Raw genomic sequence first — 25,044 nt, forward strand, 5'->3', positions numbered from 1 at the left:
TCCACACCACAACACTGACGCAACTGGCACACTCTGTCCCACCTTTGCATGAAGCCCGTACTAAAAATAAAGAAATAAATAAAAACAAAGTTTGGCTCATTGTCATGAATGAACTGACTCTAGGAGGGAAGGACTACAATCCGCAGGTTAAAGTAAAGGCATTTCCTTACAGTATGGAGAAGCTTGCGGTGCTTCCTCACGTTAATCGTATCTATGTTGGTGACTGTCTTCTAGTTGCCGGTGTGCCAGTCAAATTTTCTTGTTCATGCAGTTGTCTTTGGATGGTGGGAGAAAAGGTTTCTATTGTTGTTGTTTTAGCCCTGGTAAGTCATTGTACTGTGATGGGGAAGTTATCCTTCCCTTTCATTCCAGTGATGAACTTTTTCATTATAAGGGTGCTGTTTGTGGAAGGTTCCTTATTTTGCACTGCAATGGATATCTCAGGGAGTAGGATTGTTTCACTGTATTGTTTTTAAATTGTCACAACTCTTCTTCTGTAACTGGCTTTGTTTTGTTTCTTAATCACGGCAATACAAAATACATTTCTGCTTTTCTAGAACCTAAATATTTCCTTATTTCCCACTCATTGATATTGTCAAAGAGTTCATTAAGGTATCGCAAGTGTAGAAAAATAAGCATATACATGAAGATGTTTGTGAATATATGCAATTTAGAACTACTTTGAACAGATTATTTGAAATTGCCTTCTTGGTACATACTGGCTTTTAATGTCATCTATACCTTCTAGATGATGATGCTCCTGAAAACTCCTTCCCTTTGGCATTTCCAGAACTAGATCAACAGCTGCAGGTAAACCTTTTCTTTTTTGACTGCAGTTCTACTTGACTAGATTTGTTTTGTTAAAAGACTCTGGATGTTACACTAAGATGAAAGTTTTCAGTGGTACTTCTCTAATCTATGAACATTTAATAAGACTGTATGTTTCCATAGAGGAAAGCGTTGTCTTTTTAAGATCTGAGAAAGTGTTTCAGCATCTTTAATCCAATTGCAGGGAAATAATTACTTTAATAATCTCACATGCTTTTATGGTTTTTTTTGTTTGGTTGGTTTTTTGTTTGTTTGTTTGTTTGTTTACAATTCCTGTGCAAAACACAGCATGCACTACTGCACAGTAATGAAGGGAGTTTTGTGATTTGATGGGAAATGAGCCATGCATGTATACAAAGTGTGCTAAGACTGTGATCAGCCTTCTCTTAAGCATCCCTAGAGAACACAAAGGTTCATTCTGCAGTGCCATCCCATCTCAATTCTTGGATAATAAAGGCCAGTCATCAAAACTACTGAATTCATAGTGCATGGCCAGCAAGCCACACAGTTGCCCTAGAAGATGTCTGCAAGCAGTACAAGACAGAAAAGGTGAACTCCTTTGTGCCTGCTCTGATTTGTGATGTCAGTGGAGCCCTGACTGCTGGGCAATCAGGTAGCAATTGATGGCAACTCCATAGTCTGCCAGGCACAGAGCCAGCTCTGTGTCCAGGGATTATTTCCTTTTCCTCTCTGGCAGTTCTGGAGTGTTTGTTGGCCTCTGTAAGCTACTTTAGATCATCTGTTTCCCAGGAGCATTTAGACTTCCTCTGATATTTCAATATGAAGGCAGTTGTTTCCTGAGTGTAAATTGAGAAAGGCATTAGCAGAGCGTGTTGTTCAATGATGTCATCCTTCCTGTCCCCGTCAACCAGTGAGACAACACTGGAGGGCTGCTGACTTAAAGGACTTAATTTTCTCTCCTGCTGTTCTCATCAAAAGGATGACTGAGGAAGGAACGGAGGATGACAGAGACTCTTCTTGCTCTGTCCCTCTAATCCTGGGAACAGAGACAGGCTGCTTGGGCATAACAAGGAAAGATTAAAGGAATGAATAGCACCTTACAGCCTGAGCTGAAAAGAGCAGCAGAGACAACTGGTAGTTTTTCTTCCCTCAGAAGAACTCCATTTCAGAAAATCTGTATTGTTTTGTGGCAGACACATTGAACAGAAAGTCAATACCTGCATTTTTTTTTCAGTCAGCGACACACTGTGTGTTCATGGATAAATTGCCTCATCCCTCTGTTGGTCTGTGAAATGAGGTTAATAATTACTACCTTCCTTGTCAAAGAGCACTGAAATGAGTAAGCAAAGGCTGCTCTAAAAGAGCAAAGTATGATTGTCATTACTGCTGTTGGTACCTAAAAAGAAAATTACTAGTGTTAGATGTAGGTATTTTACAGGCCAAGTTATTATTTTTTATTAGGACTTTTATAGCCCATTTCTGGAGCAAGTAATGTGCTCTAAATGTGTAATTTTATGATAGGCTGAAATAGAGTGGAAGACTTAAGTGTGTTGGATAAATAATGGTCTGCTAAGTAAAATATTTTCAAAAGAAACTTCCCTTGCCCTCATGATTTCAAGATGACAGCAAGTTCAAAGAACAATCAAAGGCTTTGATTCAGATTGTATTCTTCTTATTATCCTTCATTAACTATTTTAGGGATAAATCTGAGGTAATTCGAAGGATCTTATGAATAATATCTGATTCAAGCACTCAAAATTATAATGTTAATGGTGCTGCTTCACCCATTAGCTTTCCAAGCTTATGTGCATATTATGTTTAAATGTCTTAATGCTGAACTGGTGGCAGTTAGTTAGCATAGGGTTCTGAGCTATGTAGAGGTAATAGTACATTTAGCTTTAGCAACAACTACTTTAATTTTTTTGCTTTCATCAATGTGGATCACAAAATTATAAACATTTAATATAATTAGGTTTAAATTGCTTTAAAATTCCAAAATAACAGTAAGTGTAAGAAAGTCATAATGTACCTAATTACAATTTCTTATTAATCACATTTTTCAGTTAGTGTGATTCAGTTTGCATAGGGTATGTCAATCCTGTATAGCATATGTTTGCAATTTCTGTTAATGGAGCCTTGGTAGCATTGGAACAGGTAGCTCTCATACTGCAGAAGCAAACTTCAACAACATGGACATGCACCAGGACCTGCAGAAGTACTGAATAGCAGTGAATAGCAGTGTCCCTTACACCCCATCCATGCTTTTCTGTATCCCAGAGTTAGCTAGTATAAAGCAGCACACATCTCAGCAAGCCCTTTAATCAACCATGGCATAGCTGCCTGAAATACTTGGGTTTGTAAGAATGTTGGTACATATTTTTATAATAAAAACATCACATACACAGCCGTGAGATTTTCATCACTGTGCTGTAAATACAGTCAAAAGCATTACTATTTTATTTAAAGAAAAAATGATATATGCAGGGTATGTGTCTGTACAGTACCAGGAACTTAAAAAAAGAAAAAAAAAAGACTGTATTTTTGAAAACTGGTGAGACCTTGAAACCTTTAAAAAGAAGAGCCCAAATTAACAGATCTTCAGGTTAGATTTTGAAAGCAGCTTGAAAGATATGTAAGTTCACGGAGCCACTTGGAAAATCAGTGCCTTAGTATTTTATGCATGCAGGCGTCAGACCACAGCCTGAGTACCAAGCAATTTGCACCTCTCTTTTGGGCTTCAAGCCCTTGCCCTTCTATCTTTGTCCCTGGCAGTCATCTTGGCTGTTTGAGCAGAATTACCTAGTGTTCCCACTTTTCCTCCCACAGTCCTGCCATGCCTCCTGCTTGGGCACTGGTGTCCGATGGCAGGGCAGAGTTCAGTGTGGCCATCCCTGGCAGGGTGATCGTGCCTGCTGTCCAAGCACTGCTGCCAGCTATGCAGAGGTGGAGGTAGGATTGGCTGGAGGAAGGGTATTTCTAGGAGACCAACTGCAAGTACTTAATGCTCTGTAAGAATTCTTACTCGAGGGGAAACTAGTTGAAAGTCAGAGCTGCTTTCTGAAGAATAGAAATGATCGATCCAGTGTTCAGATCAACTAGTTATGTTCAGACAAAAATGTTGTCTTCTCCAATTACCTTTCTGAATGTTACTTTTTCCACTTGTGAGAGGAAGATGTTTCAAGAAGTAATACGTAAGAAAATGATACCAGTTCTCTAATTCAAAAGTTTTGTTCTTGTTTCTTGGCCTTTAAAAAAAAGAAGTATCGTGTATGGCCAATCAGACGCAATAGCCCTATATATGAGAACACAGCAATTAATAGACAAGAAAGTCTTCATCTTTTTTGAAGCTTCATTATTAAAAGAAAATATCTGAAGAAGTTCCTTATATGCTTAAATGAAACCAAACTCATGTTAGTAAGTTTTTAATTTGGCTTTCCTTTGTTCGCAGTATTGGAATGTATCATCTTCCCACTGAAAAGCAACACTTTGAGGATAAAGCACTAGCTTATTTGGGCTTCGGGTGTGTGTTCTTCCCCCCATTGTACAAGCAGTTAAAGTCAGAGGTGAAGAAAGTCCAGTCTTGCTGCATTTGTTAGTTTGTTGTTGGGAAGTATTTTGCCTTGTGTCAGAGCTAAACCAGGCCTTGATTAGCTGCACAGTGCTGATGGCCTCTCTGACAAACATTTCACTACTGATTTTGTCTATATTTAGACATCTACATCAGCATGTAAGGCCTTATTGCACAGGTCACACAGAATGTGGGTGAATGTATCTGGTATTAAAGACTTAAATTGCTAGGCTGTCTGTCCTGCTCCAGCATTTCCTGTGGTTCATCTCCCAGAAACAATTTATTCCATCTGGGTGTTTGATTCTAAATAGGAAAGAACACAAATCTCGTACAGATATATGGAGTGTTCTGTAACTCCTTATCCTTCATGAAATCGCGAGCCTGAGACAAGTGTTTGTATCATCTTTTGTATGAATGATAAATCTCCTGAAATCAATAAAGGTGGATGACCATAAAATTTCCTATGGCAGAGAAAAGACTCCAACTGTTCATAATATCAGCTTGTTAAGTCAAGGAGTTGTTTTTCATGCTTAAGTAGGAAATGTCTATACAAAAGAAGCGAGGAAAACATTGCAGTAAGGACAGTTTGACTGTGACACAAGCATTTATCAGAAACCTTGTTTATTCTGTCCAGAACTTAAATAGTGGAACCATTGCTTCTGCTCACTGCCAAGACTACTGGTACACAAACAACAAAAAAAAATATTTTAGAAAGTTAAAAAGCATACAGAAGTTCTAAAAAGTTTGCTCTGTACTAAAAGCACTAAATTTCAAGAGACTTCCTACAGTACTTTGGTACTCTATAATTAGATTTGATTGCCAATGAGCTGATTAAGTCTCCCATAACACTGCTGTAATAACTGCACATTTAGATTCTGTGTGACATGGGTGTTGACAAAGCCAAAGCGTCGCACTGTGATTGCGAAAGTATAGAAAATCTCTCAGGCAATGAAAGCAAAACTCTCAGTTGCTTCCATCCAGCTGACCTGAATTGTTTGAAAGAAAGATAGCTGCTTATTTCCATAGTAAAAGTAGACTAGACTAGATATATCCTAGACTAGCTGCCTGAAATTGCTTGAAGAGTTGCAGTTGCTACCAAAAAGGAGCTGCAATGTCCAGCTATCACATGAAAGCACAAGGCCATGTAATGAAAATAGGCCACATGCAAAATATTGTCACTGGGCTTTCTGTTTTTCCAGAATGGTTTAGCTGGATTTAGTTTACCAGACCTACAAAAAATATAAGATGCCACTCCAGATCTGGGCTGGAGATTACCTCCTTGTTGAGTCTGCATACTCAGCTGGCAAAAATGCATGACACAATCTTTTTCTTTAAACTTTCCAGAAACAAGTCTTGATTTCTTTTTCAAGTACCTAGAACAACAACTACACAAACAAAAATTTATACATAAAAAATTGATTTTTAAAGTTTTTGAATACTACAGTGACACTATTGACTACACAGAGCTTACAGATTTGGCTGTGAACTTCTGTGGATTGAGAATTCATGTGGCAAGGGAAAATGTAGTTTGCAAAGTGAACAAATAAAGGAAAAATGCACAAAACAAAATTGAAAATTGTTCAGCAAAGGTAATTAGAACAGCCTGTCTTTTCATGAACTATCCTTACGTATCATCTTTCAACGTCTTTCATATCTGCATTTGAAATGAAAACCTAAATAGACATTGCAGATGTCCTGTACAGATGTACGTACCTATGTGCAGTAACAGAATAGCCTATAACAGGATCTCTTAGTGTCTGTTTGCTGGGTTCTTGAGAAAGTTTGTCAAGGTGAGTCATTCCATAAAGTGCAAGGAAAGTCAGACCTTGCTGAAAATTAGGGATGGCAGGATAGACCAACAGTACCACTGAAAACTATAGTTTCTGTAATAGCTTTGAGAACCAAATCAGAGATGCTGTGTGCACATATTTTGCCAACACAGGAAAATGAGGGTGGATGACACTGAAGCCTGAAATAAGCAGGATTAAAAGTAGCAACTGTTGCCATTAAATATAACTTTCTTTGGCCGGAGCTTTTTTTGCTTACGTAGCAGGTATGCTTTTATATATATTAATTACGGACTGGCAAGACACTTCCTGAAGTATCCGCATGAAAAAAAAAACCACCATACTGTAAATTGAGCTTTTTTGGGACTTCTGTCATTTGTCACCTATGGAAGCTAGAGTGCTCTTACCAAAAAATAGCATACAGACTTCATGGATTAGAATGGGGATGCCAGTTCTGCGCCAGAGGACTGCCCTCCGGGTAAGCACTGTAAGGCTTCATGTGGCCTGGTCACAGGTATTCAAAAAGGCACTGGAGGTAGAACAGGGAGCAGAGGCTGCTTAGGACAAGCTAGAGGAAAAGGCTTTGTCTGTGAGGGATTAGAGGAGTGCAGCTTGGATGTAGGGTTGGAAAGTGCATGAGAACTCTCTGTAAGCATATCACAGGGGTAGAATAGGCAGGATAAAGGAGCACCATTTGAATGAAAGCCAATGCTGGCATAATAAAAAAACTGGAAATTTGTCTTTGGCAAAATGGGACTGGAAGTAACAGCATAATTTCTGGTCTTGGTGAGGCTCTGGGGCAGAACCTTAGCTGAGGCAGAGGACTTCAGCTGCTCTAACAACATGATAAGCCTGTGGATTGCAGAATTTGTTTCTGATAACATGGGGCTGGATTCAGATTTTAGCACATTTCTCTCAGTCTTATTTAGGTGATTATGGACAAGTTCAGTAACTGCTACATTACTGTTATTTGTTTCTTTTCTAAGGAAATTTGTCGACACTGTAAATGTGTGCCAATTCAGAGGTACGCCTTTGGAACAAGTAACCTTCCCATCTTTCTGAGGTGTTTTTTTTCAGGAGTTTGCCCTTCCATCTTCTGAAAATGCTTATTTTATTGGGAACAGATGTATGATTAATTCTCTGCACCCTTCTTTATGGCAAAAAGTAGGCTGTTCGACATGGCTAAAATAATTTCCCTGTGCTCATGTGTTGCTTGGTCTTTTATGGTGAGCAGCAAAGAAACAGAGTGTTGCTCCTTCACGTCTCTTGTGATTACAGTATAGCTGCTTGTTAAATAGTGATGCATAAGCCTGTGTGTTATGTACCACAGCCCAGAAATTACTCATAGGAACTGCAAGTATTATCTCCAAAACCATTCTTAGAAATGTCAGTTTTACCAAAGAGCAAACCAAAATGTCCAGTCATATGAAAACATTATCAAATCTACATTTTAAAGTAAAATGCACTGTCCTGATTTTTATGTACCAAATAGGTATCTTTTCACAATTAGAAATCAAGTTATTGATTTACTGTGTAAGAACATCCATCAAAGTTGAAACAGAATTGTACAAATAGAATATCAGTAAACCGTATCTTTTATTGTCTAGTGATAAAATATCAATGTAAGAAAAAAATGACGCTGAAGAGGAAACAATGGTAGGAGTTTGAAAGCCAGCAACTGGTTCTAAGTGGGAATTAGATATTAAGGCTCAACATGACTAGATAATTTTAACTCTCTAAATATATCTTTTGAGTGGGAAGCTGGAATACAGAAACTAAATGCTGCTTTAATTTTTAAACTGATTTAAACCAGCTAGTTTTGCGGAAACTATGTTGAAAGCAAAAGCAGGTTTCTTCTTCTTTGAAGTATCACTCCGGGGACTTTCCCTCACTGGGTATTGTTAAAGATCGTTTTGTTATGATGCATTTGTTGTTTGCTGATCTCTGGTAGATACCACAGATGCTACTTTGGCTCACCCTTGCATTCTTGGATTAGAGCGCCGAGACTTCTATATTCTGTCCTGTTAAATTTGTGGTTATTATTTGGGTGACTGTATGAACGGTGCTATTGCTCAGCCACATTGAAATGCAATTAAAAGCCCATTCCTAGGACCACATTCATCCGGTAATGAACAGCCCTTTCTCTGGGGTCCCAAATTCTCCGAGCTCAGAACTGTGCCATGAAAACTATTCTGCTGTGGCATTTCTTACATTTAGAAGATGGAAAATGACTATCTGTTTTAAATTTTCAATGCGGAACTGCATACCATCTGCAAATACTTTCAGAGGTCCATTCATTAGTTACATTTTTGCACTGGTGCGCATCTCAAGCCAACACACTCTGCCTCTTGGATAAAAACATTTTTCACGTTTGTTTCTGAATGTGTTTGATAAAATATGTACTTCCAGTTTAGCTAGAACACAAGATTGCAAGACCATGGATAGGAAATGTCTGAAGACTTGTGTTTTTCTTTTTCTAAGAATGCACTTGGAGGAATATTATGCTACAAATAAGAGTCAAAATAGAACGACAAGAAATAAAAGTCTGCTCATATTGTGAAAGGCAATTGGATTTCTTTAACTGGACAGTAAAGGAACTATTTTAAGTGCTTCCTTTTGCTTCAAACAGGTGGCTCAAGCATGCTATTTGGACTTCATGTACAGTCAATTGATTCATGGCTAATAACTTAAAAATAATACACTTCCTGAAAGTGCTGTGGTCACGATGTGCCAGCCAAGCTTGAGGCCCAAATTAAGTTGTACTCTTTTAAGGAACAAAATACGCTGACACTTAGCCACACTATATTTTCAAGTTTGTAGTTGAAATTCTTATGAAGAGACTTAGGACAGGGTGATTTAATCTGCTGTGCTTAGTATGCATTGGAACAACAACAGCAACAAATCTTTCTGTAATAATGTATAATTATTAATAATAATAAGGTATACAGGTTAGGGGATACAATGCTTTCACTTCACTGTTTTTTATCAGATTTTTTAATGACTGTCATCTTTCTACTCTGAATCTCACACACTCCTCTGGTGGAAATTGGACACACTTTGCCAATGCTCCCATAACATTTCTGCTAACTAAGTATATCCTCTTCTACAGGAACTAGCAGTGCAGAGAAACTGGAGACAGTCTTGAGCAAACTACTTAGAGATTGAGGCATTGCTGGGTCACACACACTATGAAATCTTGGCTTTACCAGAGTCAGAAGTGTAGCTCCTTGTGAATCCAGCAGAGTCAGCCCTAGTCTCAATTCACAGTCTTGTCCATTTTAATAATAAGCTGGAAGAAGCAGTGCTTCTATGAAAAAGTGTGTTTAGTCAATAACTTTCCATACCTTTTATTCTCCTTTTGAGAATTGGAGAATAAGAGCTGGTTTACACTCAAATTACCCTCCTCTTCAGTGCTGTAGTTTCTGCAGTGTAAAGATGCTCACATATTTTGTAGATATGACTGATGTGTCAGCTTTATCATTCTTACTTTTCTATAGCTGAAAAAGGAATAGGTAAGGGAGAAATCCTTCTTTAAACAGTCTTTCATGATACTTTGCAAAGTTGTTGTGAAAAGCTCAGAAAATCCTTACAAAGATTGAAGGGTTATGCATATTCATGTGCAGAAAAGCATTCTTTCCCTTCTGTGGAAAGCCATCACTAGGAGTATTTTCAATACAGCAACTTTTCTCAAAGTGTTCGACTTTTTCTCACGGAGATGAACTGACAAGTGCATCTTTCAAAATATGTGTTTATTCCTAATATTGCATTCAAAAGCAGTATTTTTTTCTTCTTCTGTTCATAAAGCCTCTGCCTCCTTGTCATGACTCTAAGGAATCGATGCAGGTGTACAAACAACACTGCAAAATAGCAGAAGAGTATCATGAGGTGAAAAAAGAAATTGCTCTGCTGGAAGAAAGAAAGTGAGTAACTTTCCCACAGTATTTACTGCTGTATATTCTCCTTGTAAAGCTCCATTCTAAATGCAAGGATCTTAGATGACACTTTGTGACCTTATTCCTCCGCGTGACAGTCACAGTACAACACAACAGGCCCTTGGTTAGGATTAACTGAGACCACTAAGAGCACAGAGCTGTCAAAGCTTTGGGCCCTCAGTTGTTCAGAGTCTCTTAAAACCCTCACTCACAGCATCGGGACACTTTATCCTTGTCACATAGCAATCTAGATCATCTGGAGCAGTTACCTTGTTAGTTTTAGGGTTGTTTTTTTCCCAATGTAACTTTGTACGTCTTAATGAAAAGCATAATGGATCAGTTTGATGTCAATTATTTGACAATGTTAGTAAATTTTTTTCTGGGTGTCATCTCTATGTAGATTCGTATTTCAGGTGCTCACATCCAGGGTGCTTAAGCTGGAGGGAGACTTTTAAATTATTTTTAAAATTTTTGTCTGTGTCCTCTATTCATAGCCCTGTCATCTTCACATGACTATTAAATGACAAAGTGGGTTTTCTGGGACTCTTTCTACAAGAAACCTGGCAAAAAGGAATTCTGTGAGAGAGGAAAAAGGGTGAGTGACAGTGAGCCCCAAGCAATAACAGTTACTGCAAAGAAGACTTTCTACTTCAAGTGCTTTTTTATTTTGACATTCACCTTGAGGGTGACTTCAAGGAGTGCTGCCGTCCTCAAGGATAGTTACCACAGTGTGGATAGCTGAGATTTATTGGGAAAATAAAACCACACAACCATACGTCCAAATGTTGCATGAAGTTCTTCTGATTGCTGTAGTTAAAGTTGTAAGTAAAAGTAGTAAAAGAAAGACTATAGCTCTTAACATGTTTGGAAGAGAAACATTCATAGCATAGCAATGGGGCTCGGAAAAGCTCTAGCAGAGAGGGTTTTGATTAGAGGAGGAACCATTCTAGATGTGTCATGGCAATAGTAGCACGAGATGACCACACAGTTCAGCCACATTTGCATCTGTGGGAGTCTGCAGCAAGCTGAAGGGGTGGAAACTGGTGAAATTCTGTGGTCTTGTAAGACCACTGTAAGTAATATAGTGAGAGATCACTGTGAAACCAAACTTTGCAGAGTAAGAAAGTGACGCTTGTCTTTATCAGAGTCGATGGCTGTAGACAAACTATGTTTAGTTGTTGCCAAACGTATCAGAAACAGTTGAGGTTTCCCAGTACTAAATCCTCTTCCACTGTGGGATCTGCATGGCACTCAATTGCTATCATATTGGCACAGAGGTTAAAAAAAAGGAAACGATAACCTGAAGAGTCTTAACACTACATTCTCTCAGTGACTGCACTTGATTCATCATTAATTAAACTTGGCCAGTGGAAAGTAACTGACGTTTTAAAAATTGTGTAGAGAGAAGATACGCAGTTCAAATAATTTTACAATGATTTGTCGAATTTGATCATCTAATATAAGCTGTTTATGCGTTTAATTAAAAACCAAGGGAATTCAGAGGGAACCATATGTACTTATCCTTTCTGCAAATGCCAACTGAATATAAAATATTGAATGTTGGTGCTTAGCTTCAGACACAAATTCAAATGACAGCCTTAGATTAATTGTATTTTGCAGCCCACCAATACAAATTCATTATTGTTATTTACTCATTCCTGAATCAGCTCCACACATTTGCAAAGTTATCTTGAGACTCTTGAAAACTACACTAATATATATGTTCTGCATTTGCAAGAATGAAAAAAAAAAAAGAATGCTGTTTGAGTGCATTTTTGCAATCTGTGGTATTAGCTACATTATAAACATTTTCTCCTTGAAAATGGCAGATGCATGCATGGAATTGTTTACTTGAGCTCAAAAACTATCCTCATCAGCCTCTGAGACCAGAAGAAAGTTTCTCAGCAGTTGTAATTCTGGATGACTTAAAGGGCTTCAAGCTGCCATTTTCCTTCATTTCGCTAGAGGATGCAAACAGTGCATCCGAAGAAGTTTCCATATTTCTACCTCTGCTGAACTTGCGTGGTGGACAGAAGATTTCATGCTCCAGAAAATACAATAATAGAAGAGCAGCTGAATAAGGCAGCAAATAGAATTCTATTACTATCCTTCTTACGACCCTCCTAATTGCACGTTTGTGGCCCAGATGCTCACATGCTTGGTAGCCATGAAGTCCCTAGAAGTGAAAGATGTCAGTGCAGCATCTTTCCCCACCTTTCAAATCTTTTAATCAAAAGAAATGGACCAACAAGCATTAGATCAAAGATTCTTATTTCCTACCGATAGGTGCACTGTAGGTATTTGATTTTGAGGCTTAAAAACCTGCAAATACCAACTGAAACTTTTCCTCCAGGGAACTATTTTTGAAGTCCCTTCCTCCATATAAATCTCAATCTTTCAGTGCTTTGGAGGAGGGTTCATGGTACTGTCTTTCCTCTTTGGGGTGTCTTTCTTTTCTGTAGCACTATGTTTGTTTTTTAAACCTTTGAGAAACGGAGACATTGTTATTCCGTAAAGTTTGGTTGAAGTTGGAAGGCGGATTAAAATCTTACTAGGAGATACACACCTCTACACACATGTAAGGATGCGGGACCTGAACACATTTACCTTGTTTTTTATATAAAACTATGTTGAAAGGAGTATGGGTGTAGAGATAAGCAAGACATAAATGAAATTTTTGGTCTAGCAATCAGTGATTTATATCCAAAATTATTCTCAATAGTAACAGTTTGAAAGTTATAGGAAATTTATCATATGCTGAAGTGACAACGTGAAGAGTGGATCATGACGGCTGGGGTGACATGCATATTCAGTATTCCTTTCTCAGAAGAGAAAGATGCTTTGTCTTTTCTAAAGGAAGTCCAAGGTGATGCAGAGATTTTAGACTAAAGAGCAGTTATAATCAAATGGAAAATGTGGAGATGCTGTAGCTTTCTGAACCATGAGCAGATGAGGAAATGTTACAGGTGTCTTAATTTTCTAAATTTGAATTTGAGTGCATGGAAGTGGAGAATCACAATTGCTTAATACACCTGCCTATTTCTTTTAAATATCCACGTGATAAAATGGACAAAGAATCCCTTGTAATGGGAACAAATAATTTGTGCAGTGTTTTTCAGCTTCCGTTTTTACTAAAGACAATGAGAAGTGCTATTGGCTGACGGCCCTGTTAGTCTTCTGAATTTCTTCTTCACAAGTCAATTCACCTGTGGAACTCAAATGTTGAGTCCCACCTGGCAGTGTTGGCACATGTGGTGCCTACTACTAGTAACACTGTGCATGCAGGCTATTGATGGTGGTTGTCAGGCTCAAAGCAGAAAATAAGATTTTTTCTTTTTAATTTGGTGGCTAGGAGAAAGAAAGTCAACCTGAAATTAACAGTTATTGGAGGTGTGCTGGTTTGGTGGGGTTTTTTTTTCAGCCTCCAAGGTTCAGAGTAACCTTTCACATAGAGAAATAACACACAGGTATATTTATAAAAGAAGCATCTTTAAGAAATAAAAAGATGAATAAAATTACAATGGTTACTCTTTTTGAAACTTTTCAATGGTTTTTAATTCTTAGTTTAGCTTGTCTCTCCCTGGAGTGTGTGGGTTATGTATGGCTGGAGTACTGAAAGGCAGTAGTGTGAAATGATTGGGGTTGCTTTTCTTCAGAGCTAGAACAGAGCTTATTTGGCCCTTCTATTTTGTGTGCAGTACAGATGGAAAGGGAATCTACTAGACTGGTAGTGAGGGAGAAGATGACAATTATTTCATAAGAAAATGGGAAATGTGAAAGGGAGGTTTCAGGTTCAAAAATGGAAAAATCAGAGGGCAAAGCAATGAGAAGGTAAGGAAAAAGACAAAAGGAAGCAAGAAATTGAAATAATTGAAGGGAATATTAAATAGATTTGCTTTGCTAACATAATTCATCATAGCTCTGTTTGCAGTCTTGACTCAGACTCTTCCCTTTTATGCCAACAATACGAAGTAGGAGGGACAAAATCAGTCTGGAATGGGAGACATGATCAAAAAGAAAGAAAAGGGTGGGGAAGTGAGAACACACCACATTTAGGTCACAGAATGTTATTTAATTTATGTTCCAGAAACACACATGTATTTCCATAACAGATGTTTTTGGGTATCTAAGTTTGGGTGAAAGGGATGGGATAGCTGGTTATTTTGAGCACTTGTTATATTGCTATTACTAGATAATGACCCTGGATTATGTAGTTAAATATTAGAGTTGCCATGGTTGCTAGCTATACCTTATATTCTTAGCTCTGGCTGCTTTTCTCTTTTTCCTCTCCCAGACAATTCTAATATAACTGTCCAGAAAATATCACTCAACCACCACCTGGTTTAGGTTCACTCTTCTTCTTTGCCATGGTTATGATGGTTTTTCCTTCCTTTGCACGTTACAGTAGACATGCAGTGGAGATGTCCACTGAATTTTGTGCGAGCCTTCTATGTGCTTTAATGTGTTACTGTGACCTTGGAGTATTTCTAAGGTCTCAAATTCAAGTGGCTCCTCCAGGCACACTTTTTGGTGTGACTTTCCCTGTGCTGTTAAGAAAAGTCCTCTTCAGACTTCCAGATACTGCAGAAAAAGACTGATGTTATGGCATAAAAACAACCTTTTATCTTACTATTTTTTTTCATTCCAGACTTGATTTCTTACACACATCTTGTTAACTTGCCAAATCAGTAGAAATTAAAGCTTTTCAAGTACAAAGAGAAAGCACAACTTCCCCTGTTGTAGTAAGAAATACGTATCTTTTATCTGCTGGTATTGGAGAAATAGCTTTATTACAGCCTGTTTATTAACATTAAAACAGGCTGTCTCACAGTTTAAAAATTAGTTACTGGACTTTAAACATGCCAGGTTAGTCTTCCCAGTCAGCAGTTATCATACGGGGGTGTCGTGATTCCTCCTGACGTGAAAGCTGTGTCAAATATGGGAAAAGTAAATGACCTTATGGCCACCAGAACACGTCAGCTAGGAAGACGTGCATTGTACCACATGCGTGATCCTGAATACCTTGTTCAGAACTGCAGGGAGACAAGCCTGCGTCTTTGCACTGTGGAAGCAGTTTTCTTTGAGTCTGGTTTATCTGTCTGCCAATAGATTTATCTGGAGACAAGTGTATCTGCTTCATCTGCCCTTTTTTTCTGTATTTATTCATTGTGAATATTACTATAAAGTAATTCTGTTCTTTTCATGGGCAAAGTCATTAAGATCAGGACTAAAGTAACACTTTCCCTAAGATCATGCTGATTTTCTTTTCTTCTTTTCTTTTTCCTTTCATTTTCTTTTCTGTTATTGATTATGGTTTATTGGTTTATGATGCAAATCACACTGGTCTTTCTTTCCCACCTTAACCCCTCCCCAGAAAAGAGCACTTAAAGTGCATGTTACAGATTGTCTCAAAAATTTAAGTACCTCAACACCATTTTAGAAAATACCTTATAAGTGCTGTTAATATTTAAACATGGGGTAACCATTAACAGCAAAGACTGGTTACACAATGATAAATCTATTTATTAGTCATCCATAACAAAGGCTAGATGGTGCAAGAGCTTAGTATGGTGTTCTTTAACCTCTGAGAGCTAAGTTCAAATTCTGGATTAGATCAGAAGCAAATGTTAGTTACTGTCCTCATCCTTTGTAAGCTTCGTAAACCACACCATTCATAACATTTAGCAATTCCCTGGTATTCTAATTTTAGATCTCTGTGGCAGGCTGGTAGTATTTGCCTGAAACATCACCCTACCCTGTAAACAGGTGTTGATCCTGATGGGAAGGGAATAAGTAGGTTCTGCTGACTCAGAAGAGGGCAATTTTACTACCTCAGGGCAAGGAAGGGAGGTCCTAGAGTCTGGACTGCAGAAATGAGTTTACTTTGATCTTAACTCATTTTTGCTTTCTTCAACAGCAAAGCTAAGTCTCTGGAAAAAAAATAATAAATTAATAATAATAATAAAAAAATCTATGCTACTTGAGTTTCATTAGATAGCAGCACGAAAACCATGCTTGCAAGCAGCCTTATCAAATCAGGACTGGCATTCATTAATAGAGCTGTCTGAGTTTGTATGCTGTCTGCCTGTGCTGCCTCTGGCTCAAGTCCAAATAGGGTAGGCAGTACCTTGCTTTCACAAGTGCTAAAATTTCCCATGGAAAAGGTTTATCTGCTCTTACTATGCTGATTACTTACAAGTGTGTTCACTGCCCCTGCATTTAAGAACCTCATAGAGAGTGAGAAAATAATTATTCCAAATTAATTGGTTTAGAAGACTCCTCATCCAGCAGTCTGTAGTGTGAAAAAAGTCATGTAATCCTTCCGCCCAGCACTGCGCCAGTAGAATAATTGCAAGAAAGTATTGCTAAAGCTCTCTTTTGGCTCTAAGACACAAAAATCTTCCAGTGGAAGCTGAAGGGGCTGAAGTGATTAAGCTAGTAAAATTTCACTGCATTCAATACATTTCTTACTCTCTAAATCTTACCTGCATTTTTTTGCGTGTTCAGTAGCCCCATTAACAGGAACTGGAATATCAAGCTGTCTGGCATGATCAGTTCATCTAGCCTACATCGAAGAGCAGTAGATGTAGCACAGCCTAAACAATGAAAAATTAATCTGTTAATGGCTTTGCTGGTTTTAAAATTTTTACAACTCCATTATGCCAAATGTTAACAGAATTCTACTAAAGATTGGAAAAGACCTCTAAGATCCCCCAGCGCAACCACCAGCCCACCCCCCCCACGCCCACTGCCCACGTCCCTCAGTGCCACATCCACACGGCTCCTGAACACCTCAGGGACGGTGACTGCACCACCTCCCTGGGCAGCCTGTGCCACTGCAGCACCTGTGCATTACACCAGTGGTCTAAAACAAAGCTGAAACATAGCTACAGGAGGGCTTCCATATACTGCATCTTGGGGGTGATTTAAAGTGCTGTAAAGCCTGCTAACTCTTCCCTATTTCTTTTTTGTATGGGAATCATTTTTTTGAGAAATGGGTCTGTCATGGCTCTCTTACAACTCGTTGAACTGCAGTAACTGCGGCTGTAAACAGCCAGCAAATCCTTGGCTAAATGATGCTGTCTCTCAAAGCTGCAGTAAAGAAAGATTAAATTAATCTTAAAAGAAGTCCAGATAGGACAATTGTTTGAAAATCCAGGTGCTTAAAATCTCACTGCTAGAAACTGTGGTTTTGCAGGTGTAAGTAATGCAAGCGATCAGCAAATACTGAAATGTTATCTTTTTGTGAATGCTCTGACCTATGGAAGCGGAATCACTAATCTGTAAGAATTTCCTGCATGAAAGCACTGGTTCAGCTTGCCAGGGGACTCCTTCAAAGACTGCAGAAAAAGCAATCTGCTTTGAAGGCATTACGTCTTCCAGCAGATGACCTACAACCATTGTTTTGGCGTGACTGAGAAAGTCAGAGGGCTCCAAAGAGTTAAAAGATTAACTAATCACTGAGATAGAGTGATCAAAAGAGCCGAGGACCCTTTAAAAGAGACTTCTTGTAGCAGAGATGAAAAATGATTTGACTTAAAGGGAAATAAAACAGAGGTCAGACTAGTCTGCTGGGTAACCAAGTGGAGTGCGATTAGATATCCCATATGCACTCAGCGTGTTTTGTTTTAAGGCCTCCACTATCTTAACTCCTCTGGAGGGAATTTCAGCTGATGGTCTACAGTAGCCTGTGACTTCTGGCCAAATCTGGGAACACAGGGCACAAGGTGACTCCAACTGGGATGGAGCAACAGCTTGAATTCTTGGGTGTCTGCACTCAAAAAGGCCAGGAGGGGTCAGGTTTGCAGTTGGTGACCATGCTTCAGCAGCAGAAGTAAGGTCTGAGTATAAAAACTGAAAAGAAGCAATTTGTTTAGTTCAGATGTGTGCCTAGTGTGCTCTAGAATCCTTTTTCTCGGTAGCATAGAAAACAAAACCAGGCGTGCTTCACAGAATATACCAACTGGATAAGCAACTGGACAACAACAACATTAGAAAACCTTGATGGCTTTCAAATATATTTGGTATGGGAGAGAAAAATAAATTGCTGCTCTTCTTACACAGGCAGCATATTAGCATTCAGTCTCTAGGATGTTGGTCCTCCCCATACGGCTGCACAGTGAACTCTTACTGAAGGTAGAGATATTTATTTAAAGGTCCTCAGCATTTTGCAGGTTTGACGTCAGGAAAACAAACCTATCACAGAATTCATCTTTTAAAGGAAAAAGAGCATCTGTAGCAGATATGTATTCTAGCTGTGTATTTCACATCAACAAGGTGTACTCCAGCTTTCTCCTAACCCATGACAATACGGGTTTTGCTTGCTGCCATTTTTAATCTTTGTGAATTTCTTTTTAATGTTATTGCCAGAAAAGAGCTGATTGCCAGACTGGAACAAGTGGAAAAAGAAAGCATGGATGCTGCTCAGCTGGCCAAGGAGTATGCAGAACTGACAGAGGAGAACCGAACACTGAAGCTGGCCCAGACGCAGTGTGTAGAACAACTGGAAAAGCTCAGAATACAGTACCAAAAAAGGCAGGGATCCTCATAACTCGCAACTAGCTTATGTCAGGCAGTTAATACAGGATTGATCCTGTGTTGGAAAGAGATTTTAAAATAAAGGTCTGTTTAATATGTTATAATACTTCACTACAGATACAGAATATGTAGAAGTCTATATTTGATTTAATGCTTGCCAGCCAGTAGCTTAATATAATGGATATTTCATCCATTATATAATGGATATTTTATTTCAAGTAACATAATTGAAGTTAATCTATCCCCATTATATGTTCTAGTAGATCAGGTTTCTTTTCTAAACATATTTCTTCCAATTTAAGAAGATATGGACACACTAGAAAATGATATAAATAGTCTCTGTGTTGGGAATTTGGACCATACTAAGGCATACAGCAGGGACAATGTTAATATATGGAATACACTTATGTTAATTTTAGTTTGGTGAAGATTTTTAAAATTATATTCCTCATGCCTAAAGTGTTTGGAAGTTATCTTAAAACGGATCTCCTCATGGGTAAAAACTAGACTTTATTATCCCATGTCAGCTTTACACTGTTGTATAAAATCAGATAAGTTGTACATTAAAATTGAATTAACCCAGTTACTAGTTATGAAGTGAGAGTAGTGACAACAATAATTTGCAAGTTTTGAAATTGCAAGGAACAGATGAGATCAGGCTTTCCTTCCCCAAACGTAAATGACCTGAGAGTCTTTTTTATTGTGCTCTTTGCCATCTGAGAAATGAGAAGTTAATATATGAATGCTACCATCATAGTTGTAACTGAGAACATGTCAGTAAGCGTATCGTGAGGGTATTTTGTTCTCATCTTCTGGTCTGTTTGGAAACGTAAGTAGCTGTAAGTACAGACAAGAGTTCCATGACACACAAATAACCTGGAATTAAAATGCTTGTTTTACTTGCTCTATTTATCCCTGTATTTTCCTAATTCAATTGAAATTCTTTGTTATACTTCCATTTCTATTCATACAGTATTTTTTTCATTAAAAGCAAATATGGAAAAACCATTTTATGTTCTGAACATTATTAAACCTCCCTGTATTTTTAGCTGGAATTGTTAATTCGTCTTGTTACATCTTCATGAGGTTGGAATTCAATACAAACTTGATTTGTCATCAGTTCTAAAATGTCTTAGTAATTGAAAACTTCAGATTTTTGCCTTTAAGTGTAACTATTATCAGTAAGCTCTTAGGTTTTAGGTTCATCTGAACGTTTCCTAGGGAAGTGCTTTGGCACCCCAGTGACTCTGGCAGCAGAGACTGGAGCATGAGCTGCCTCTTCACCTCAGCGTTCCCCATGGCAAAGAGTGGAGGCAGGCCCTGCTTTGCTGCCAGTGCCTCACATTGCAACAGGAGAGCATGAGATCACGGGGTGCAGCCTTGTGCCCACTTCTCCATCTGGGATGCCAGGGCAGTGTATGTGCACAGCACTTGTTCTATCACCCCACCCCAGTGGAGACGTAAAGGGTGATAAGCAATCACATGTGCCTGTTTGCTGTTGGACTGCTTTATGAGCAGTAAAACACTGTGCAGTGGTCAAGGCCACAAGCCTGCTGGAGTTCAAGACACGTTTGGACATACATAGGTTTTCATAGAAGGACTCAGACACAGAGTTTGAATTTTGGGTGGCCTTGTGTAGAGTCAGGAGATGGACTCGATGATCCTTATGGGTCCCTTCCAACCCAAGAGATTCTATGATTCTGTTCCTCTTTCTGAGCCCACTGTTACTTGAGGAGCCAGTTTGCACTCTGCGTTGTGAACACTGGAGAGAAAAACAAATATGGTAATGAATAAAAAGCACTTGGGATGTCAAACTTGGGAATGCTGGAAAAGCCATTCTGATGGCTAACATACCTTGTGCAGGCTTCAGGATTCCGTTTTGAGCACTGGATGCTGTGGAATCTGGGATCACAATATCACAGAATCATAGGGGTTGGAAGGGATGCCTGGAGACTATCGAGTCCAATTCCCTGCTAAAGCAGGTTCCCTACAGCAGGTCGCACAATGTGATTCAAAGAGAGTAGACGAGTGGAATTTTCAAAGGAAAGGGGCAAGGAAAGATATGAAAAGGGCTCAGATAGCAGGAGTTTCTAAACATATAAAACTACGCAGATAGAGTCTGTTACACAGGGAAAGTGTATTCCTTGTTATTATTTGGCAAATATTAGCAAAAATAAGCATGCAACTACAATGACAAACAATGACAAAGATTTGCTTCAGACCACTTAAGAAAGAAGTAAATGGGTTTAAAGGAACAAGACCTGTGCTATCCATTTCCTGTTTTTATTAACTTCCTTCCATCGTAAAAAGTGCTGAACAAGCTTAATTTAAGTATTCCAGTTAGCAAGGATATGACTCATGCGGTCTCATAGCAGCCAGATCCCAGGGTACTTTCACATGTGAAAAGTCTGGAAGATAAGAACCTGCAGCAGGTTTGGGTTTGGCAGCATGTTTTTTTCTCTGTTTTAATGTTCCTCTTTCCGAGGTTATCTCTATTCTGGTGGCTTCTGTGGATTAATCATCTTCGGAAATGTGTCATCTCCCTTGTCTAAAAAGCTTTGTTGCCACCGAGGCCCTTGTGACCATGACACGGAGCTCATTTTCCCCCACCTAACATTCTGCGCTTGCTTGATGCTCAGGATGACAGCACTGGAAGGGCCAGGGGAGCTGCTGGTGGGAGAAGCCTTGCTACTCTTCTTGTGGAGGAGAATGCAAAATGGGCACTGACTAAAGAAGAAGGTCTCGGGGAGAGAAATTTTGCTTCAGGCTTAGGCATAGCAGGAGGAGTGCTGATTCTGGCCAGCATGACTATGAGGAAGGTTGGCAGAATGCACTGTGGCTCCAATTTTCCAACTCAGTGAGCATTAATACTCACGAAAGTTGGACTTTCAACTCTTGAAGTGTTCTCTGAAGCTAAATGCCCCAGTCTGCGATACTCTGTGTATCTCCAAACAGGCTGTATTAATGGCCATTTTGTGTTCTAATCTGTGTGCCTCAGTTCTATATGAGAGGAGGGATGGGAGCACATACTAAGAAAATTAATGCATCTTTCAGTGTAGAAAAAGTAATGTGGGAGACCCATGGATAATGCAGTGGTGAACACGGTGAGCTGAGATGTGGTGAATGCCCAGCCCCTGGAGACACTGAAGGTCAGGCTGGATAGGGCTCTGAGCAATCTTATCTAGCTGTAGATAATGCCTGTTCATTGCAGGGGAGTTGGATCAGGTGGCTTCTAAGGATCCCTTTCAACTCAAATGATTCTATAATTCTATGAATATCCTTGGAAAATCCATACAGATACTCTTGTGTGTCTTCAAGTGGCACCAAAAGGTGTGTAATAAGGGAGCCCTGGAGCTGTTTCAGAAAGAGGAGGAGAATACCAAGTACCAAAAAGCTGCCCCCAGTTGCCTATCCTGCAAGGAGAGGGAGAGAATGGAAGCAAGGTAAAGTTGGATGGGCAGTCTTCACTGTTTCTTCTCTTGGATGCCTTGATTTGGAGATGATGCTTCAGATGAACAAAAAGCTGTTTAATTAACATTTAAAATTAAAGAAAGCCTACCTTCTTGGAATAGATTCTTCAGCGTTCCTTAAAAGGCGTATCATGTGTTAGTCACACCCATATGAATAAAAGACTGCAATCATTCACAAAATACCTCAACCCAGGCTTTCTAGACTGAACAGTCCAGTGGTTTAAGCTGTAGCAAGTAAGGGCTTTAGCATGAGTCATTCAGCATTTCTGTGTGACCATCATCGGTTCCCCCTTCTAAACCTCAGTTCCTTCAGTTCCCTCATTCTCAGCCCATGCATCCTTACCCCTTCTGGAGAACAGAGCAATAGTCCGGAGTGCAGATCCAGTTGACTGGTGATGTCATGACATGGTCTGATGATCACTTGTTCTTCACATGTCTCCCAAAGGTTCAGGTTGTAGGACACTATGACTGAGTGCTGGGGCATGGCTGCATGGCAGCAAAGTGCTCAGCCAGCTTGCAGCTGCCAGCTTTGAGGTGCTTTGTCCTTCTCTGAACTATTTAGGAAAATACGAGAATGAGTATCTGTGGATTTAGTTATTTGACTGAATTGTGCATTAAATTTTAATAGATAAATTAGGGAAATGAAATAAGGATGTGTGTGCTGATGTAACAAATGCATGGACAGATGCAAGACCGAGCTTTGGATGGCTAGGGTGAGCACAGGGATATGAGAGCTGCGAGAAGGGGAACTGGTGAGTGAGCTGTATGCTATGACTGCTGGCTTGCTTGCTTTTTATGGCTGACATTGGAGGGGTGTACAGACGGTTATTCTCAGCCCAAAATTAAAAAGCTTCTCTTAAAGGTTTTATACTGGGATATTTTACACTGAAATATTTATTTCCAAATATTTACATTATGGGAATGTTCATAGAGTCACAGAATGGCCTGGGTTGAAAAGGACCACAATGATCATCCAGTTTCAACCCCCCTGCTATGTGCAGGGTCACCAACCAGCAGACCAGGCTGCCCAGAGCCACATCCAGCCTGGCCTTGAATGCCTCCAGGGATGGGGCATCCACAGCCTCCTTGGGCAACCTGTTCCAGTGCCTCACCACCTCTGTGTGAAAAACTTCCTAACATCTAACCTAAACTTCCTCTGTCTCAGTTTAAAACTATTCCCCCTTGTCCTATCACTGTCCACCCTATTAAACAGCCATTCCCCCTCCTGTTTATACACTTCCTTCAAGTATTGGAAGGCCACAGTGAGGTCTCCCTGGAGCCTTCTCCAAGCTAAACAAGCACAGTTCACAGAATCACAGAATCGTAGGGGTTGGAAGGGACCTCCAGAGATCATCGAGTCCAACCCCCTGCCAAAGCAGGTTCCCTACAGCAGGTCGCACAGGTTGGCATCCAGGCAGGTCTTGAACATCTCCAGAGAAGGAGACTCCACCACCTCCCTGGGCAGCCTGTTCCAGTGCTCCGTCACCTCACTGTAAAGAAGTTCTTGCGCACATTTGTGCAGAACTTCCTATGCTGCAGTTTCCGGCCGTTTCCCCTTGTCCTGTCTCCACACACTGCTGAAAAGCGTCTGTCCTCCCCATTCTGCCCCCCACACCTCAGATATTTATAGACCTGGATCAGGTCCCCTCTCAGTCGTCTTTTCTCAAGGCTGAACAGACCCAGATCACTCAGCCTTTCCTCATAGGAGAGATGCTCCAGGCCCTTCACCATCTTTGTGGCCCTCCGCTGGACTCTTTCCAAGAGATCCCTGTCTTTTTTGTACTGGGGAGCCCAGAACTGGACGCAGTGCTGCAGATGAGGCCTCACCAGGGCAGAGTAGAGGGGGAGGATCACCTCCCTCAACCTGCTGGCCACGCTCTTTGTAATGCACCCCAGGATGCCATTGGCCTTTTTGGCCACAAGGGCACACTGCTGGCTCATGGCCAACCTGCTGTCCACCAGGACACCCAGGTTCCTCTCTGCAGAGCTCCTCTCCAGCAGCTCATCCCCCAACCTGTGCATGCAATTATTCCTCCCTAGATGCAACCCTAGGTAAGTTCCCTCAACCTTTCTTCATAGGAGAGGTGCTCCAGCCTACTGATCATCTTAGTGGCCCTCCTCTGGACTCATTGCACAAGCTCTGCATCTTTCTTGTACTGTTTCTGTCTCACATGCTTAATATGAACAGAGCTACCTGGGGTAAAGAAGCTTATAGTTTTGCAGAGCATTCTCATATACAAAGAAGAATAACCAGCACTGATATATGGCTCTATTCTGCTGGTGTAGATGTATCTATGCTAGTGACTATATTTGCATTAAAAATAATTAAATTACAGATTACGGCCTATATATAATAAAAACTACTCTGAAAGTAGAGCTCTTTGGCACTGAAATAAATGCATCCCCACTAGTTGGCTTTTACTGCTACCACCACAAAAGTGCAGTATGTTGGTTGTATTAACTAGACCCCCAGTGACCCATGTGAAGGGACAGTGACACGATGTTCTGGAAGGGAAAACCTCCTACTTCTGCCTCGTGACTTCCCTGCCAGCGCACAGCCCTCCCCCGCAGCCCGCTCCCCACAGTGGGCTCCCAGCTGTTCCTCTGGCGTGTGCCTGTCAGCCACCCCGCTGCGTGGGGCTGGCTGGAGGTTTCTGCCCCTGAGAGCTGCTAACAGCAGCCAGCAGAGCAGCAGAGTCATCCTTTGCAAATGTTACCTGCTGAAAGCTTCAGCTTCCTTCTGCTCAAATCCTTCTGCGTTCATGTCAGCACGGAGATTCACTGATAAAATATCAGTACAGACAATACTAAGGAAGTGGTCATATTCACAGAAGGCAGACTTGTTCGGACTTATTCATAGTAATACAATCCTGAACGTAATTTTTTGGTGGTCCTGTGTGGAGCCACGAGTTATACTCGATGATCCTTACAGGTCCCTTCCAACTTGGAATATCCTTTTG

At 40.0% G+C, this 25,044-nt stretch overlaps 1 protein-coding gene across 7 annotated transcripts in view; it reads left to right on the forward strand.

The window, feature by feature from the left end:
* The window catches only part of MAP3K7CL (MAP3K7 C-terminal like), a 34,792-nt gene extending 15,170 nt beyond the window's left edge, over nt 1–19,622 (forward strand). For all 7 annotated transcript variants that reach the window (XM_042810104.1, XM_042810106.1, XM_042810103.1 and 4 more), the window contains 3 exons: nt 749–810; nt 9,949–10,064; nt 18,447–19,622. In XM_042810104.1, coding sequence (XP_042666038.1) covers nt 749–810; nt 9,949–10,064; nt 18,447–18,627 — 359 coding nt within the window. In that variant the 3' untranslated portion in view covers nt 18,628–19,622. The remainder of the gene's footprint in view (nt 1–748; nt 811–9,948; nt 10,065–18,446) is intronic.
* Nucleotides 19,623–25,044: the final 5,422 nt, after the last annotated feature.

The sequence above is a fragment of the Centrocercus urophasianus genome, unplaced genomic scaffold (genome assembly GCF_019232065.1).
Source record: "Centrocercus urophasianus isolate 14NV4802_14NV808 unplaced genomic scaffold, USGS_Curo_1.0 seq_12, whole genome shotgun sequence".
NCBI classification, from domain to species: Eukaryota; Metazoa; Chordata; class Aves; order Galliformes; family Phasianidae; genus Centrocercus; species Centrocercus urophasianus.